The 15,865-nt window shown below is 47.9% G+C and overlaps 1 protein-coding gene across 1 annotated transcript; it reads left to right on the forward strand.

Moving 5' to 3' along the window:
* Positions 1 to 10,099: 10,099 nt before the first annotated feature.
* Positions 10,100 to 14,662, forward strand: STBD1 (starch binding domain 1). The gene is made up of 2 exons (XM_024754125.1): positions 10,100 to 10,402; positions 12,800 to 14,662. Exons 1-2 carry the CDS (start codon positions 10,195 to 10,197, stop codon positions 13,660 to 13,662), a joined length of 1,071 nt encoding a protein of 356 aa, XP_024609893.1. The 5' UTR covers positions 10,100 to 10,194; the 3' UTR covers positions 13,663 to 14,662.
* The last annotated feature ends 1,203 nt before the right edge of the window (positions 14,663 to 15,865 follow it).

Consider the following 15,865-nt stretch of genomic DNA (forward strand, 5'->3'; position numbering starts at 1 on the left):
CTTGTTCCTGGCTTTGTTACATTCAAGCCTAATTCACATTAGGGACTCAAGCTTGGTTTTAATTACTGGACAATTATTCCACGGAAGGAGGAGCCGGGTCAGCCTTCGTGAGGGGAAATCCAAGTTGCTGAACCCACGTGGAGCCTGCATTTCTGCCTCCATGCCCACTTTGCCCATGAGATCACTGGGCAACGTTGAAATTTCTGGAGAAGGAAGTGGGCTGGCATGCAGAGGATAGGTCAAGCTTTTCACCTGATTATTGAGCGCTTCCTCTACAGTGGAGGGCTTTTGGTGGGTATTCACAAAGAACCAGATACTCCCATACTCTGGATCCATTCTGAGCGATCCCCTGTATACCTCTTCTCCCAAATCTCTTTGTCACTATCCGTGCATTCTTGATCCTTCCAAGTCTCTGGCTACTAAGCTAAGCCATCAGCTGCTGACCATTAGTTGGTGACATGCACCTCAGTCCATTTCTCCTTTCAGACAAAGTGGTCAACAGGACGAAATGCTTACATTTCTGTCTACTGGAAAATTCCCCTTCTCAGCTGCTCTTCAGGGCCACCCTTGAGTTGGGCTACAGTGTTGTGGCAGTCCACTTGTGGCTGCTGCCGTCATACAGTGGAGGTTGTCTGTTTCATCACCTGGACTTAGAGAACGTCCCCAGGTCAAATGTGTAGGCTGAGGAAGATGACAGTGTGGTAGGAGCGGGCACACCATGCAGTTTGTTCTGTCTTCAATTCCCGGTCAAGCCCAGCCCTAAATAGAAAACTTTCACTTGATTACGAGAAGCAAAATAATTTGGTAATTACGTGTGTGGACTTTGGAGCAGGAGGGCCTGGATTCAAACCAAGCTCTGCTACTTATTTGCTGTATGACTATGGGGCAAGTTGCTTATCCTCTCTCCGCTTCAGTTTTCTCATCTCAAGTAAGGATAGTAGCAATAATAACAGTACTGTCTCCCAGAATTGTGGTGGGGATTAAAGGGAATGTTACCAGTAAAGTGCTTAGAACACAGCCTGGCACTGTGTTTAGCACACACACTAAATGTTAGCTGACTCTATGGCTTAGTGGATCAGATGACCTTGGTTGACGATGGGCACCAGTCGCTTGGTTACCTAAGGTCTCAGGATCAGGCTGCCGTATTAACTGGTGCCAAGCAACAAACGGAGATTGGTTTCTCTAAATGAGAACAGTTACATGCCACAGAGCTCCTGGCTCAGCTGCAAAGCCCTGGGGGCCTGTGCTCTGATTCGCCTTCCCGGACATGCCGAAGCTCCATTCAGCAGCGCTCTGTGCCACAGGTGCTTTGAGCACGCTGGATACATTGGATCAGAGGGCAGAGATTTCTGGACCAGCTGAAAGCCTTCTCTTGCTCCAGGCTGCCCTCAAAGCCGGCAACCTCTCAGATTACTAAAGCAATGAGCTGAAACAGCACATCTAAATCTGGCCTCCAAAATCCAAAGAGAAGTGCAAGTAGCACGTCGCTACATATTATTTCCAACACCCAGACATAATAGATATAAATAACCTCAAGAGCATAGATGCTAACAAAAAGGTGTTAAAAACCAGGAAGAGATGAGGTTTTGAGTTTTGTTACCTTTGGTTTTAATATAATTTAATTGTAAGTCTATTTAAGTTTTAGTAATGACTGTGTTTACCAACCAACTTGCTAAATTCCTGAAAATTTAACCGTTGGCTTTTGTGAGCTAGGATAGACTGCCTCTAGCACATGGGTGGCATTCAAGGCAGTGAGGGATGTTAGGGGTGAAGAATAAAGACAGTTGGCTACCCCGGCCTCCCGCCAGCCTATTTCCACAAAGGTCATTACAGAGTCCTCACGCAAAGTGGGAAAATCCTCACCACAGAGGGAGTAGGGAGAACTCTGACAAGGAAGGCTGCAGCAGTTTGGGTCTGCCAGGGAGCAAATGGCAAAAGGGCATTAGATGCTTGAGAGGTTTATTGGGGTGGGAGCGGCAGAACCTAGGGAGAGCCTTTAGATTCTGATGCGTGTGTGATCCCTGCGGAAGGACAGAGGGAGGAAAAGAAGATATGGTCTTGAACTGCAGCACAGTTCAAATGAAGGTTTGGCCAGGCCAATGGGGAGACCTTAAGTCAAGGTCGCCAAGAGGAGGAGTCGCACATTTTGCTAAAATGGGCCTGCCTTGGCACTTCTGCATGCTGTTCTGTCGTTGGCTGGGAGCAGCCCAGGGGAGTATGGCCTCAGTGAGAGGGCGAAAGATCCAGAGGGGTAGCAGCTGGGTCCATCAGTCATTTGTGTTCCTTGCAACGGGAGATCTGAGCAGCATATTTTCATAGGGTTGGGAGTTTAGGGAACTTGAAGCCATCTGAACATTCCCATATGTTCACAGTTCAGCATTCAGGGTCTCACTCTTTCCCAATCTATACTCTGTCTTCACCTACGAGATCTTACAAAGCTGTGAATTCAAATGATATTTTAATTCAGCAAATTAAAGGATCATTTTTTTTTCCTTTTTCTTTCTCAGTTCAATAGCTGCAAGACATGAGATTACTTTAGACAATCCCAAGGACTTCCTAATTTGGGAGGTTTGTGTTTGTTTAAAAAAAGGTCCACAAATTATTTGATGCACCTGTCTTCAAAATGCAGGGTCTAACCCCTTTTCCCCTGAATGTGGGCTGTACCTAGACTTGATTTTAAGGAACAGAATGTGGAAGAAGTGATGAGGTGTCATTCTGAAACTAAAGCATGAAAGACATTGTGGCTTCCTCGTTCTCACTTGAATCACTTGGGAGAGACTAGCTGCTGTGTTGTGAGGACACCCAAGCTGTCTACGGAAAGGCTCACATGGCAAGGAACTGAAGCCTTCTGCAAATAGCCATGTGAACAGCGGCCTTGGAAGTGGATCCTTCAGCCCCCATTAAGCCTTCAGATGAGATTGCGACCACCGCTGACATCCTGACTGCAACCATATGAGAGATCCTGAGCCAGAACCACTCAGAGAAGATACTTCTGAATTCCTAACCCATAAAAATGACTCTAATGTTTGTTGTTTTAAACCATTAAATTTACTGATTATTTGTTATGCAGCAATAGATAACTAATAGATTTTTGTGCCTGGAAGTGGGATGCTATAACAAGAATGTAAAATGTGAAAGGGAACAGGATTGAGAAGTGGGTTGAAACTGGAAGAACTTCGAAGAAACTGTTGGCAGAAGTCTCATAGACTGTGAAGAGGCTGTGGGTGAAGGCTGGCAGGAAAATGAGGTAAATGCAGTTGGAAAGTGGGAGAAGTGGTCTCCTTGTTATGTAATAGCAGGAAGTTTATCCATACTGTCACCTGAAGTAACATGGAAAGTAGAAAAACTACCTAATGAACTGGTGATGTAACTAAGGAGATTTTTATACAGAGTGTTGAAGGTACCGCCTGGTTTCTTGCTGCCTATAGTAAAATGCAAGAGGAGATCGATAAGCCAAAGGGACAGTTTAACCCAAAGCAACCAGGACTTGATGGTTTTGTAAACTCCTAGCCTCTCAGATGACAAATGATATTTAAATTAAGAAATGATTTGTAGCAAAGATCAAATCCAAAAGAACACATCAAAGGACATGCCAGAAAAACATGGTCTAAAGATGAATCCAAGGATGTAATTGTTAAATCCCTTGTTAAGACCTCAGAAAGTTCAAAGGTGATGCTTCAGAGTACATTCAGGCGGACAAAAATTCTACTGAAATTTTTAAAAGTGTGCCTCACAGTTTTAGTCAAACAATAGAGCGTCTAAGGAAGTGGAGGACGTTGTTCTTCAGCATACTCTCAAGGTAGAGAAGGGCTTATCTTCAAGATATTTGTGGGGAATTCCCTGGTGGTCCAGTAGTTAGGACTCTGTGCTTCCACTGCCTGGGGCCCAGGTTCAATCCCTGGCTGGGGAGCTAAGATCCCGTAAGCTGCAGCCCCAAATAAAAGAGATTTGTGGTTTTGGCTCTTGAATAATGATGTGGACCGTCTAAGATTCACAGGAGACCTGCAAAGTTTTTTGAAGAACTATAGTACAATAAACACTGCCAGCTTGGACTAAAACGGGGGTTGTCTAGAAAGGGGCTAAGTGTATTTTGCATATGAGAGCAAACTGTTACTGAAGTGAATGTAGGTCAGAATTCTTTCTCAACCTCCCCCTCCAAAGTCATGCCTGCACCACTCCTGCACCAACAGGCCAGCAGAGCTGCTGCAGATTATTCCCAGTTCTGGCACCTCACTGAAAGCCATTATATCGCCCATCATGCATCATGTTATCTTCTTTGATTACTCATTAATGGTGTGTCTCCCTCACTAGAGTATAAGCTCATGAGGGCAGGGAATGTATAGGTTTTTCCTAGTGTCCTGCAGAGTGCCTAGAGTCCTACATAGTTGGGGCTCAAACTATGCATTTATTGAATGAATGGATGAATATCAGGAATGGTGAAGCACCAAAACGTAAGAGGCAAATTTCCCGAAAAAATTTTTTTTAAGAATTGACAGTTATCTTCTTGGGAGAGAGTGAGGTAGACTAGAAAAGGACATACCTAAGCAAAACTATGATGAGGGCAAAGTTTGAGGTGACCATTATCCCCTGTTTCTTGTCGTCTTCCTCTTTTCAGTATTATTCTTTAACTGCTTCCCAATCCCACCCACCTACCCAACCATGGCACTGTAAGTATTGGTAACTGTTAGAATGTGTCAAAAAGCAAGTTGATGTGTCGCCAATACCTTAGCGTGGATTTGCTTGATATTTTAAAATCTAGAGGGAGAACGAACCAAAGGAATGAATTTCTAAAGGAAGAATTTCCTACAGTGGGCTCCTGCCTCAGAGGGGTGGCGAGGGAAGCAGGGCTTCTCCAGTCCTCCACACCAGAATGTACAGCGTCACCTGCTCTGCTCGCATAGAAAGTAGGTTCTACGATTTTCCTCATGCTGCAGGAAAAAAGCGGGCTAAGTCATAAAAAAATACAACAGACCAAAATCATTTCTTAAATGGTCATGGTCACCAATAAAAAAAAAAATTAAAACAAGGTATCAATGTTCGTCTATCAAATCGGCAAAGACTTTTTTTAAGACAAAACTGATGTTGGCAAAAATGTTAAGAAAAAGGTGCATATATTCAACTTGTGAAAGTGGGAAAAGATACAGACTTTTTGAAGGGCAATTTGGCTATCCAAAGCCTTAAAAAAAAAAACACAACAGAATAAATAAGGGACTTTGTGTGTGTGTGTGTGTGTGTGTGTGTGTGTGTGTGTGTGTGTACATATGTACAGATGTATATAGCCTTTGACACAACAATTCAATTTCTGGGAATTTTGAGTGAGTAGAGGCCAGGGATGCTGCTAAACATCCCATAATGCACAGGCAGCTCCTCACAACAAAGAATAATCCTGTCTAAAATATCAATAGTGCTGAGGTTGAAAAAGTCGGCCCTATAGCATGTGATCCAAGAGAAGGCAAGGAGGAAGCACAATGCCTTTTATAACCTAGTCTTGGAAATCACACATCACCACTTCTGCCATATTCTATTCATTAGAAGTAAGTGGCTAAGTACAGCGCACCTTCAAGAAGAGGAGAACTGAACTCCAAATTTCCTTCGAAGGGAAGAATATCAAATAATTTGTGGCCATAGTATAAGACCAGTGCAGCCTGTCTTTTAGCCACAAATTATTTATGTTGCTCTCATATGCAAAATACACTTATCCCCTTTCTAGACAGCCCCCATTTTAGTCCAAGCTGGCAGTGTTTATTGCACTATAGTTCTTCAAAAAACCTTGCAGGTTTCCTGGAATCTTAGACGGTCCACATCATTATTCAAGAGCCAAACCCACAAATCTCTCTCTCTCTTTTTTTTTTTTTTTCTGGCCGCACTGTGCAACTTGCGAGATATTAGTTTCTTACCTTTTAGTCGCCAATATGTATTTAATATTTAATTACATTGCTGTGTGTAGATCAAGTTCATTGTCGTAACCGCTTCATAGCATTTCATCGGCATCCACCATAGTTTACTTATTATTTGCCCATAATGGGCAGCCAGGTGGCCTTGAACTTACGGTTATCCCCAATAACACTATGTGCCCCCTTACAGTCTTGTGCAACCTCTTGGCCATACATGTTCAGGAGGGGGATTGCTGGGTCATGGGGTATACGCATACTTAATTTCACGAAATTCTTCCAGATTGTTCTCCAGATTGTTTGTACCGGTTTACTCTCCCATCAGCAGCATTGCATCTCTCTAATATCTGCCTTTCTGGTGGATGTAAAATGGCGTAACATCCTTGTTTTAATTTGCATTTATCTAACTACCAGTGAATTTGAGCATTTTTGCATCTTTTGCTAGTCATTCATTTATTCAACCAAAAATTACCCTGAGTGCCTATTATGTTCCAGGCACTGGGGAGAAGCATCCCTTGTTCATTTTATACTGGATCTCCTGTCAGGTTTTGTGGGGTTTTTGGAATCAGTTTGTATGAGTTCATCCTATATCTACATATTAGTGCCTTGTCAGTTTCAACAACACGAAAATCTGCTCCCCATCTGGATCTACCTGGTAACTTTGTCTATAGCAGCCTCACTGACAAGATAGCCTTATTTTAATGAAGTCAAGAAATTCTTTTGCCTCTTACATTATGCAGTATCACAATGAGAGTCTCTTGGATTTTGTTCTGTTAGTAGTAGTTTGACCATTTCCATTAAGGACTTCATTCTATCCGCAGTCCACCGTTTTACGCGGTACAAAGTAGTAATCTAACTTTATTCTTCTCTACGTAGTGAACTTGTTCTCCTGACACAGATTTTCCTTTGCTCTAAAGGTTTCATCATTCAGCGTAAGAGATCTCAGCCTGGAGTCTATTCTGGAACTAAGATGAGTCAGAGGTTTGCAAACAGTTGCACTTAGAAAATGTCCCTATGAAATATGAAACTGGGCAGCTCCAATGTGACTGCTTTGCAGAAGGTTTGACTTGTGGTTAACATTATGTGGAGTAGCAGAAGCCAGAGGCTTGACAGAAACAGACAGGTGCTGGTGGTGAGTACATCTCCCTAATGAGGTGAGGGCTTGCAGAGAGAGGAATTACAAACCGAGAGCAAGGCTGAAATTCACCATAAATGTTGGAATACTACCAGAGGGATACGCTGGTATCACACATCCAGATTTGCACACTCACTTCTAAAATGTATGCTTTGAAATTTGGACATGGTTTAAAAGCATTAGGATTCAATGTAGCTAGAGTTTCGAGCAGGAGTCCTGGGAGGTCAGAACACTGGGTTCAAATCTCAGCTTGGTCACTCACCAGCTGTATGACCTTGGGCAGATTACTCCTCTCAGGGATTTAACATGAGATAATCCTCATAAAGCACTTAGCTTAGGGCCAGTATATATTAGGTATTCAATGAACAAAGACAATAAAAAGGCCTATTACATAACAAACTTTGTATTCTGGGGAATACAAAGAATAAACAAACTCTGGCCCTCAAGGGATTTATGATCTAATATGGGGATGAGACAAACGACAAAAATAATTATACCATAAGAGAAAACCTTGTATTTTTCTCTAACAGAGTTACAGTACGTAATCAGAGTTCAAAGAAAAGAATGGCATATCAATTTGAGGGCTGGGGGCTAAGACTGGGATTGGGGGCTAGGGGAAAGTTCACGGAAGGAAGTGGGTTTTGGGAAACGTCTAAACCAATGAGAGAAGGCTCCCGCAGGAGAGTCCCCGTTTGGCTGGAGTTCAGGTGAACGATAAGAGAAAGGCCTGGAGAGGTTGTTGGGGTGTGTCAGGGAGACCTTGAAGGCTAAAATGGGGTTGAATTTAGTCTGGCAGACAGAGAAGATGCCCTACCCCAGGCTGTGCTTTAGGAGGATTAAATCAGGAGTGGTTGCAGACTGGATCACAGCCAGAGGGGAGGGAGTTGCGGGAGGATGCTAAGGTCTGGACAGGTGAGGGGGGGTTGTGAACGGAGGCGCGGTCACTGGGAAAGGCAGGAAGGGAGCGATGCAACCGGCCTGTGATGGAAGGACCCACAGGACTTCCCAAGGCAACTTCTTCCCCTAGCGGCCATTTCCTTCCTACCTGCTCTGCTTTCCTTAAAAGCTCACCTGGGCTTCCCTGGTGACGCAGTGGTTGAGAGTCCGCCTGCCAATGAAGGGGACACGGGTTCGTGCCCTGGTCCGGGAAGATCCCACATGCCGTGGAGCGGCTGGGCCCGTGAGCCATGGCCGCTGAGCATGCGCGTCCGGAGCCTGTGCTCCGCGACGGGAGAGGCCGCAACAGTGAGAGGCCCGCGTACCGCAAAAAAAAAAACACCAAAAACCAAAAAACAAAAAAACTCACCTGGATTTCCTTTCTCTCACTCAGCTTATAGCTAACTTCACTCACGGGCCCCTATGTATCTCAAAATGTTTCTTTTGTGCCTTCTTTTCTTTTCCACGCCTGTTTCCTCCCCTCCATTCCTCCGACTCCGCCCCTTCTAATGGTGTTCTTGACTTCCTCCTTCCCGCGGAATCCCCGTCCAGGATTTCGCGTCCTCCTCACATCTTCCTCCAGGTCTCGGCTGGCTCTCTCCCGACGACGAACTGAACAAACGTGCCCACGTGTCTCTCCGTCTGAAAGAGCTTCCCTTAGGCCTTGTTCTCTTCTCAAGCGACACTTCGATTCCTCTCCTCCCCTTGGCCTCCAAGTTTCTCTGGAGAGGGCTCCCTCCACGTCAGCCTTCTTCACAGCCTTCACCACGTTCACCGCTCAGCCTTCCGAAGCGAGCTCCCATCCCACAAACACTGCAGAGTCACCAAGGACTCCCACTGTTTTCTGTACCTGACTTTGCAAACAAGGCTCGAGCCCGGGGCACGTTGGAACGATTTGTTTTACCAGAGGAGCCATTTTAGTAATCATTCCAGCTGTGGTCTTAGCAGTTGGATGTGGGAGCGTGTAGGTCAAGGGAAAGGCTCACCCTGCAGATACAAACGTGGGAACCGATACCTTGAAGTTGGTGTGTAAAGCCATCAGATCAGCAGAGGAGTGAATTTAGAAAGAAATGTGCATAATTCTTAGTTCCCAGATTGTTGTTGTTGTTTTGTGAGGATCAAATTAAATGCATACATTAAACACCTGGCACACCGACAGCACTTAACAAAGACGGTTGCAATTTTTTTTTTTTTTTTTTTTTTTTTTTTTTTGCGGTACGCGGACCTCTCACTGCTGTGGCCTCTCCCGTTGCGGAGCACAGGCTCCGGACGCGCAGGCTCAGCGGCCATGGCTCATGGGCCCAGCCGCTCCGCGGCATGTGGGATCTTCCCGGACTGGGGCACGAACCCGCGCCCCCTGCATCGGCAGGCGGAGTCTCAACCACTGCGCCACCAGGGAAGCCCGCAATTTTTTATTAATAACCCATCCGGAGGAGCTTGCGTCTGCACAACATGCAGTCCAGTAAGGAGGACGCGCACTTTGCGACAACCACGCACCCTCAGCAATGACTGCAGGCGGTTAAGGTGATTGGCATTTACAGATGGATGGATCTCAGTCCAATCCTTTCCTTTTACAGGCGGGGAGGCGGAGGCTTGGGGACGTTAAGCGCAGCCAACTGGCGGAGGAATGGAGCTTCCAACGCGCCGGCTGTATGGGTCTACCCACCCGGCCCGGCTGCCTCTCCCGCCCCGCCTCCGCTCTCGCCGCAACCTCGCGTGTCACAGATGCACCTCGGCCTCTTCAGCGTCTAAGTGCCAGAAGCTCGGGCCGCACTGCTACTGATTGTCTGTGGGGAGGAGGCGCCGAGGTGGCCGGCGCTGTCCCAGGCAGGGCTGCACCTGAGCTGCAGCCGGAGCAGGAAAAGAAGGCGGCGGGTTTGCGCACGGGAGCCGTGCGCCCTTGGACTCTTCACGCGCGTGGGACGCACTTGGAACCCTGCGCCGGGTGCTCCCCGCCGCCGGCGACTGGCGGGGTCGAGAAGGGAAAATGTTGGAGAAGGAGGGCGCTCGCGTGTCCGCCTTGCCAGAACCAGGGGCTGCAGCCCCGGGGCGGGGAATGGGGCGGGGCTGGGAAAGTTGAGTTTTGGTCGCGGAGGGCTGGGCCCCGCGCGGGAGCGCCCGCCACCGGGGACCGTAAAAGGCTGCAGCGGGCTGGGTAGGTGTGGCTCTGCCTGCGTGACCCGAGCCCCCGTCTCGGTCGCCGTCGTCTCCCGCAGCTGCGGCCTCTTAGTCATGGGCGCCGTCTGGTCCGCCCTGCTGGTCGGAGGGGGTCTGGCCGGAGCGCTTTTCGTTTGGCTGCTGCGGGACACGGGAAAGGAGGGGGATGCGGAGCAGGGGAAGGACGCCTGTCCAGGGGAGGCTGCGGCTCCGGGAGGCGATCAGGGTGGTGGCGGCGGACTGAGCCCTGGACCTTCTAGGCGGGAGCTGGTCACCAAACCAGGTATTCTTCCTCCCTGTGTCTCGAGGGCGTATCTGCCGGGGGGCTCTGAAGTTACCCGCGGGAGCGGGGCAGGGGGCGGAAATCCACCTGGAGGTTTCCCGAGGACTAGCTTCTCCTAGCCCGGGCAGGACCCTCCCCGCGGCTCGCGTTTTCCCCGGCTGGTGCGCACGCGCCGGGTGGGGTTCTCGCCCTACACCGAGGCCCTGGGGATGCCCAGGCGGTTTGTCCCAGGTCCGCGCCCCGCTGAGTCGCTGCCTTCGGCGCCCGCCCCTGAGAACCTACCCCTGCTCCTCCAGCGGGGATGGGCTCCTCTGCTTGGCGGAGCTTGGTGCAGTGCGGGCGGCTGCAGCGGCGGCGCCCCTTCCGGGCCTTCGGAAAGGGGTGCTTAGAGTTCGGAGATCCCACGACCCTCTCCAATTTCTGTCCGAGCAGGGACACTGTCTCGGTCCCAATCCCATAGCCTCATGGCCTCCCATCCCTCACCCCGTGGAAGAGCTGTGTTTGGGAACACCGGCGCAGCGAGCAGCCTCCCATGTCTGGACGCTTCTGTCGGGGAGGCAAAGTTCAGGTTGGACTCTGGCCCTGAAGGCTTCGGCTGAAGCCCTGAGGCTGCTCGATGGCCGCCCATTTCGGAGCTGTCGGCCCTCCCCCACGCTCACCCGAACAGTGCATGGTTGTCTGAAACCCCAGGGAAGAGACACTTAATTCTGCTCCGACGAGTACAATTGACATCTAGGTTTCCATCTCTATATTTTAGACCCTGTATACTAGGCAAAGTTAAGAGCACTGGCAGAGAACCTTACCTTCCAGCGCCCTCCCTTGGCAAGCTGCCCATGCCTGGACTCCAGCCTAGTGGTGAAAATGACATCTGTAAACTTTAGTGGAGTGGCGTTCACGTGTAGCCACTTGAAAATCTGCCCCTGTGCCTCTCCTGCAGAGAGCTCATTTATCTTCTCTTCCTGAAAGCCTAACTCATGTTTCAGGTCGAAAGATTGGGGATTCAGAGTAATATTTGTTTACGTCTCACTTCCAACACCACCATTAAAAAGAGACAAAATTAAACAAGACCGCCCTCTTCCCACCGCCATCCCCCCCAATCCCCATATGCTGATTGTATGGTTTTGGAGAATAAGATCTTGTAGGGCAGCGGTCCCCTACCTTTTTCGCACCAGGGACAGCTTTCGTGGAAGACAATTTTTGCACGGAAGGGGGCGGAGTGGGAGGGTGGTGCAGGCGGTGATGCGAGCGATGGGGAGCGGCAGAGGCAGCTTCGCTTGCTCCCCGCCTCTCACCTCCTGCTGTGCCGCGGGGGCCTAACAGGCAGAGGACTGACCTCTACCTACAGGTCTGGGCCGGGGGTTGGGGACCTCAGTTGTAGGGAGCTATTTGGACTATCAATGAGGTGGCCAAGAAGGAAACTGAGTCTTGAGAGAGCTTGGATTGTGTAGTCTCAAGAAAAAATCTTTTTATTTATTTATTTGTAATTTATTTATTTTTTTGGGGCCGTGTTGGGTCTTCATTGCTTCGCGCGGGCTTCCTCCAGTTGCGGCGAGTGGGGGCTACTCTGCACTGCTGTGCGCGGGCTTCTCATCGCGGTGGCTTCTCTTGTTGCAGAGCACCGGCTCAGTAGTTGTGGCGCACGGGTTTAGTTGCTCCGCGGCATGTGGGATCTTCCCGGACCAGGGATCGAATCCGTGTCCCCTGCGTTGGCAGGCAGACTCTTAACCACTGTGCCACCAGGGAAGTCCCAAGAAAATATATTTTTAAAGTATGCAATGGGAGGGGATATAAGATGCCTGTGTTTTGTCGAAGAGGTTCCTAATGCACATGGGGTGTGCAAGGCGAATCCAGCCGCCCTCCCCACCCTCACCCCCAACTCTTGCCCAGCCATGCACCACTGTCCTTTGTATTCTCCCACAGTGACAGCTGCTGCTGACCTGCCCGCACCTGTGAGAGCCAATCCCTGACCTGCACGCAGTTCCTGGTTTGCAGGGTAACCGTGCAGCTCTTCGTCACACAGGCTGGACATTTTTCGATGATGGCAGCCAAACAACTTGACTTGGTTGCGTGCCAGTACGGCCTGCGCTGCAGAGATCCAGGACCATGTCAGGGTTACACTTCTGCCTCTACAGCTTGCCACCTCGTTTACACCCTTGTGCTGGTATACTGACACTCCTGGATGTGTCTTTTATTACTGGCTATGCCTGTGTATTCTTAGAGCACAGTTGGGAACACACCAGGTAATTAAGTACTTGATTTTAATAGAGGCAAATTTTGTGAACTGCAGATAGGTTAGTAGCCAAGTCTTTAAGAACTAAAACTATTTTCTCAGGCTAACTGAGCTTTTTTCTCACATGAACTGCATAACACTATTACACTTTTCCTTTTGCTTTTTAGAGCATCTTCAAGAAAGCAATGGATGTTTGGTTTCTACGACTAAAGGCCCTGGTGACCTGCAGGAAGCAGCATGGAGACTGCAGAGTCCTTCTGGAGAAGGCAGTGACCGTGACAATTCAAGAGCACATGTTCCCTCTGGACAATTTCCAGACACACAATCTCTAGCTACCTCTGAGACTGGTAACTCTAGAAGTTACTCTGACGTTTCAAGAAACACAAGCCTTGGATCTCCTATAGGAGAATGGGGATTCCAAAAAGGCCAAGAGAAAACTGCTAAAGCAGCTCCATGTCTGGCAGAGAAGTTGCCTTCTAGCAACCTGCTCCTGGACAGAGCGCAAGAAGGAGTGAGCCTCGCACAGTTGGACAGTCGGGCCCGGGCTGACCACGTGGACTGGGAGATGGTGTCCCGGCACTCATCCTGGGGCGATGTTGGTTTGGGTGGCAGTCTTGAGTCTCCAGTGTTAAGCTCTAAGCAGGGAAAGGACTATGACAGAAGCACTCTCGTGGAGGCAAGAGGTCAGGAAGTGGATGTGAAACCAAAAAGGGTAGGAGCAGTGTCTTCAGAGGTTCATCAGGTTAGTGTCAGCTTCCAGGTCCATTATATCACACGCGCTGGTGTGCAATGCCTTGCAGTAACTGGAGACCATGAGAGTCTTGGGAGATGGAACACTTACATCCCACTCCAGTGTAGCAAGGACGGGCTCTGGTCTCGTTCTGTGCCCCTGCCAGCAGACACGGTGGTGGAATGGAAGTTCGTGGTAGTAGAGAATGGGGAAGTTACCCGTTGGGAAGAATGCAGCAATAGATCCTTAGAGACTGGCCATGAGGATAAAGTGGTTCACAAGTGGTGGGGGATTCACTGATTCAATTTGCAAAGTAGCGAAGAGGCTATTGCAGAACATGGAAGAGGCTAAGGTTGTGGAGCACCCTGGATAATTTAAAATAAAGGAAGTGAAACTTCCAGTCTAGCCATCAGAGTTGTTTCAGATTTGCTAGTGGCTTTTGTCTAATGTGTAGATGATGCTTCCAGTGAGCATGGACTTTTTTTTCCTGTGGCACTGATGGATGGATTTATGCTGATCCATCCTTACTTTAGGGCTTGGTGGTCTTGAGGAGGGCTTGGCTAAACTTCAGATGTGCACTGGTCACGGAGCACAGAACCTAACCAGCTGCCGAGGGTTCAGGCTTGAGCCTTGGGTGATTCTTGAAGCAGGGGAGTAAAACACGCCTTATTCAAAAGGAGATTTTGTACTGGTACAGCTGGAGAAATGCTCTCTTTAATCATACACACTTTATATTTAAAAATCGTTAACATCGTATGGAACTGTGATTAGAGAATATCTGGTCACTAGATGTGATTAGCCAGGCTATAAGGTAATGCATTAAGACTTCCCAATGTTTTTTGCTTGATTTTACTTGCCATGTATGGTTTGAGGGTAGCAAGTATGTTTTTGTCTTAATGATCAACGGCTGGTGTACAGACAAGGGGCCTAATCGGGGCCTGTTAGCAGGAGCAGCCCAAGAGGAAAGAACAGGAAGCGGGATAGGGTATAGGCTGAGCAAGGTGGTCTGAATGACACCTCTTAGAGAGCTGGGAGCTACAGGCCCCGCCGGACTGCAGGGTGGGACACGCCCGTCATTTCCTCACGGGCCTCCTGCAGGACCATCTCTCCCCACGGCCCCTCCTCTCACAGCAGCTCTGGGCTGACAGATGGACTGCCCCATAGCAATCATTTCACCCTCTTCCCTCTCCCTTCACGCCAGTAGGTAACAAAATTATAACAGGAGAGTGATACGGAAGTACATCTTTGCTCTGGGAAGAAATAAACATTTAAACTTTGCCATTATAACTGAAAAAAATAATAAAACCTGAGTTTTAACATCTTTATCAAATGTCTGAATTATCTGTATAAATCTTAGTACCATGATAGCTTAGATGTAAAATAAAATACTAATATTGTCTCCACTAATGACACAGAAAAAAAGCAAACATCAAGAGGCACAGAGTCTGTTCTTCTCCCTTTAGAGAAAAAAGTTTTAGAATATTTCTTTTAAAACTTTACCTTTGTTTGGAGGGATATTATACATGCCTGTATTTGAAAATTAATTCTATATTAAAACAACTTTTAATAAGTGTAACATCTATTGGCAAAACAACGTTTAATCCTGGTTATAGATGGTCTTTGCCGAAAAGAGCCTAAACCCAACTGAAAATAGTGTTAGAAAGTGCTTTAAGAACTGTTTTGGGTTCATAGCACTTTTGTGTTAAATTCACATATATTTTCTACAGACTTCACAGTGAATTTTATATTCTACCAGTGAGGTCTTCAGAGGCATTCACCATTACCGTACAGAATGCCCAAGCATTTCTATTAGGTCAAACTAAAGGTAAAACAATTTACAGTCAAAATCTGTTTAGAATTCTATCATTAGCCATTTTATCATTACCTGATGAAATAAAAATTTTTCGGTAAAGCCAACTGATTTAAGAGATAACATATAATACTAAACTTTATATTTTTAAAACTTGTTATTTAAAATCGGATGTGCTTAGAGGGAGAAGCATGAGGGCTGTGGTGGTAACTTATGCCCTACTTAGCGTGTCATCTGCACTGGCTACCCTGAGCGCCACCCGCTGTCACAGACCCCAGCGTGTAAGAAGGCTGCAACGACAGCAGCTTACTTCTCCCTCACTAAACAGCAGTGGGTGCTTCTGGCGGGAGGGCAGCTTTCCTTGCAGGTCATCACCCAGGCTCCTGTCCTGTGGCTCCTCCATCCCCTAGGACCTCACTGTCTTCTGTAAGCAGCCTGTGGAAGGGGAAATAAAGTAAGGAAAGACCCCACTAAAACTTTGGGCCAGAAAGCACCACAAACTGTTGTGTCCACGTGTCATTAGTGAGAACTGGGCAGGTAGGCGTTCCCAGGTAGGGAGAGGGGAAGTGGGGTTGGGAAACGGAGTCTCTAGTTGGGCAGCAGTTTCTCAGTGACAGCTGTACTGTGGAACGGGAGTACAGGCTTTTTTGACACTGTTCCTGTTGTCTTTTTTTTTTTTTTTTTTTTTTTTTG

The sequence above is a fragment of the Neophocaena asiaeorientalis genome, unplaced genomic scaffold (assembly GCF_003031525.2).
Source record: "Neophocaena asiaeorientalis asiaeorientalis breed wild unplaced genomic scaffold, Neophocaena_asiaeorientalis_V1.1 scaffold148, whole genome shotgun sequence".
Lineage (NCBI taxonomy): Eukaryota > Metazoa > Chordata > Mammalia > Artiodactyla > Phocoenidae > Neophocaena > Neophocaena asiaeorientalis.

What these genes read in the sequence shown, in the direction of transcription:
- STBD1 (XM_024754125.1), top strand. Translation starts at nt 10,195, where the DNA reads ATGGGCGCCGTCTGGTCCGCCCTGCTGGTCGGAGGGGGTCTGGCCGGA. An exon ending in GGAGCTGGTCACCAAACCAG is followed by an intron (nt 10,403 to 12,799) that starts GTATTCTTCCTC and finishes TTTGCTTTTTAG; the next exon opens with AGCATCTTCAAGAAAGCAAT.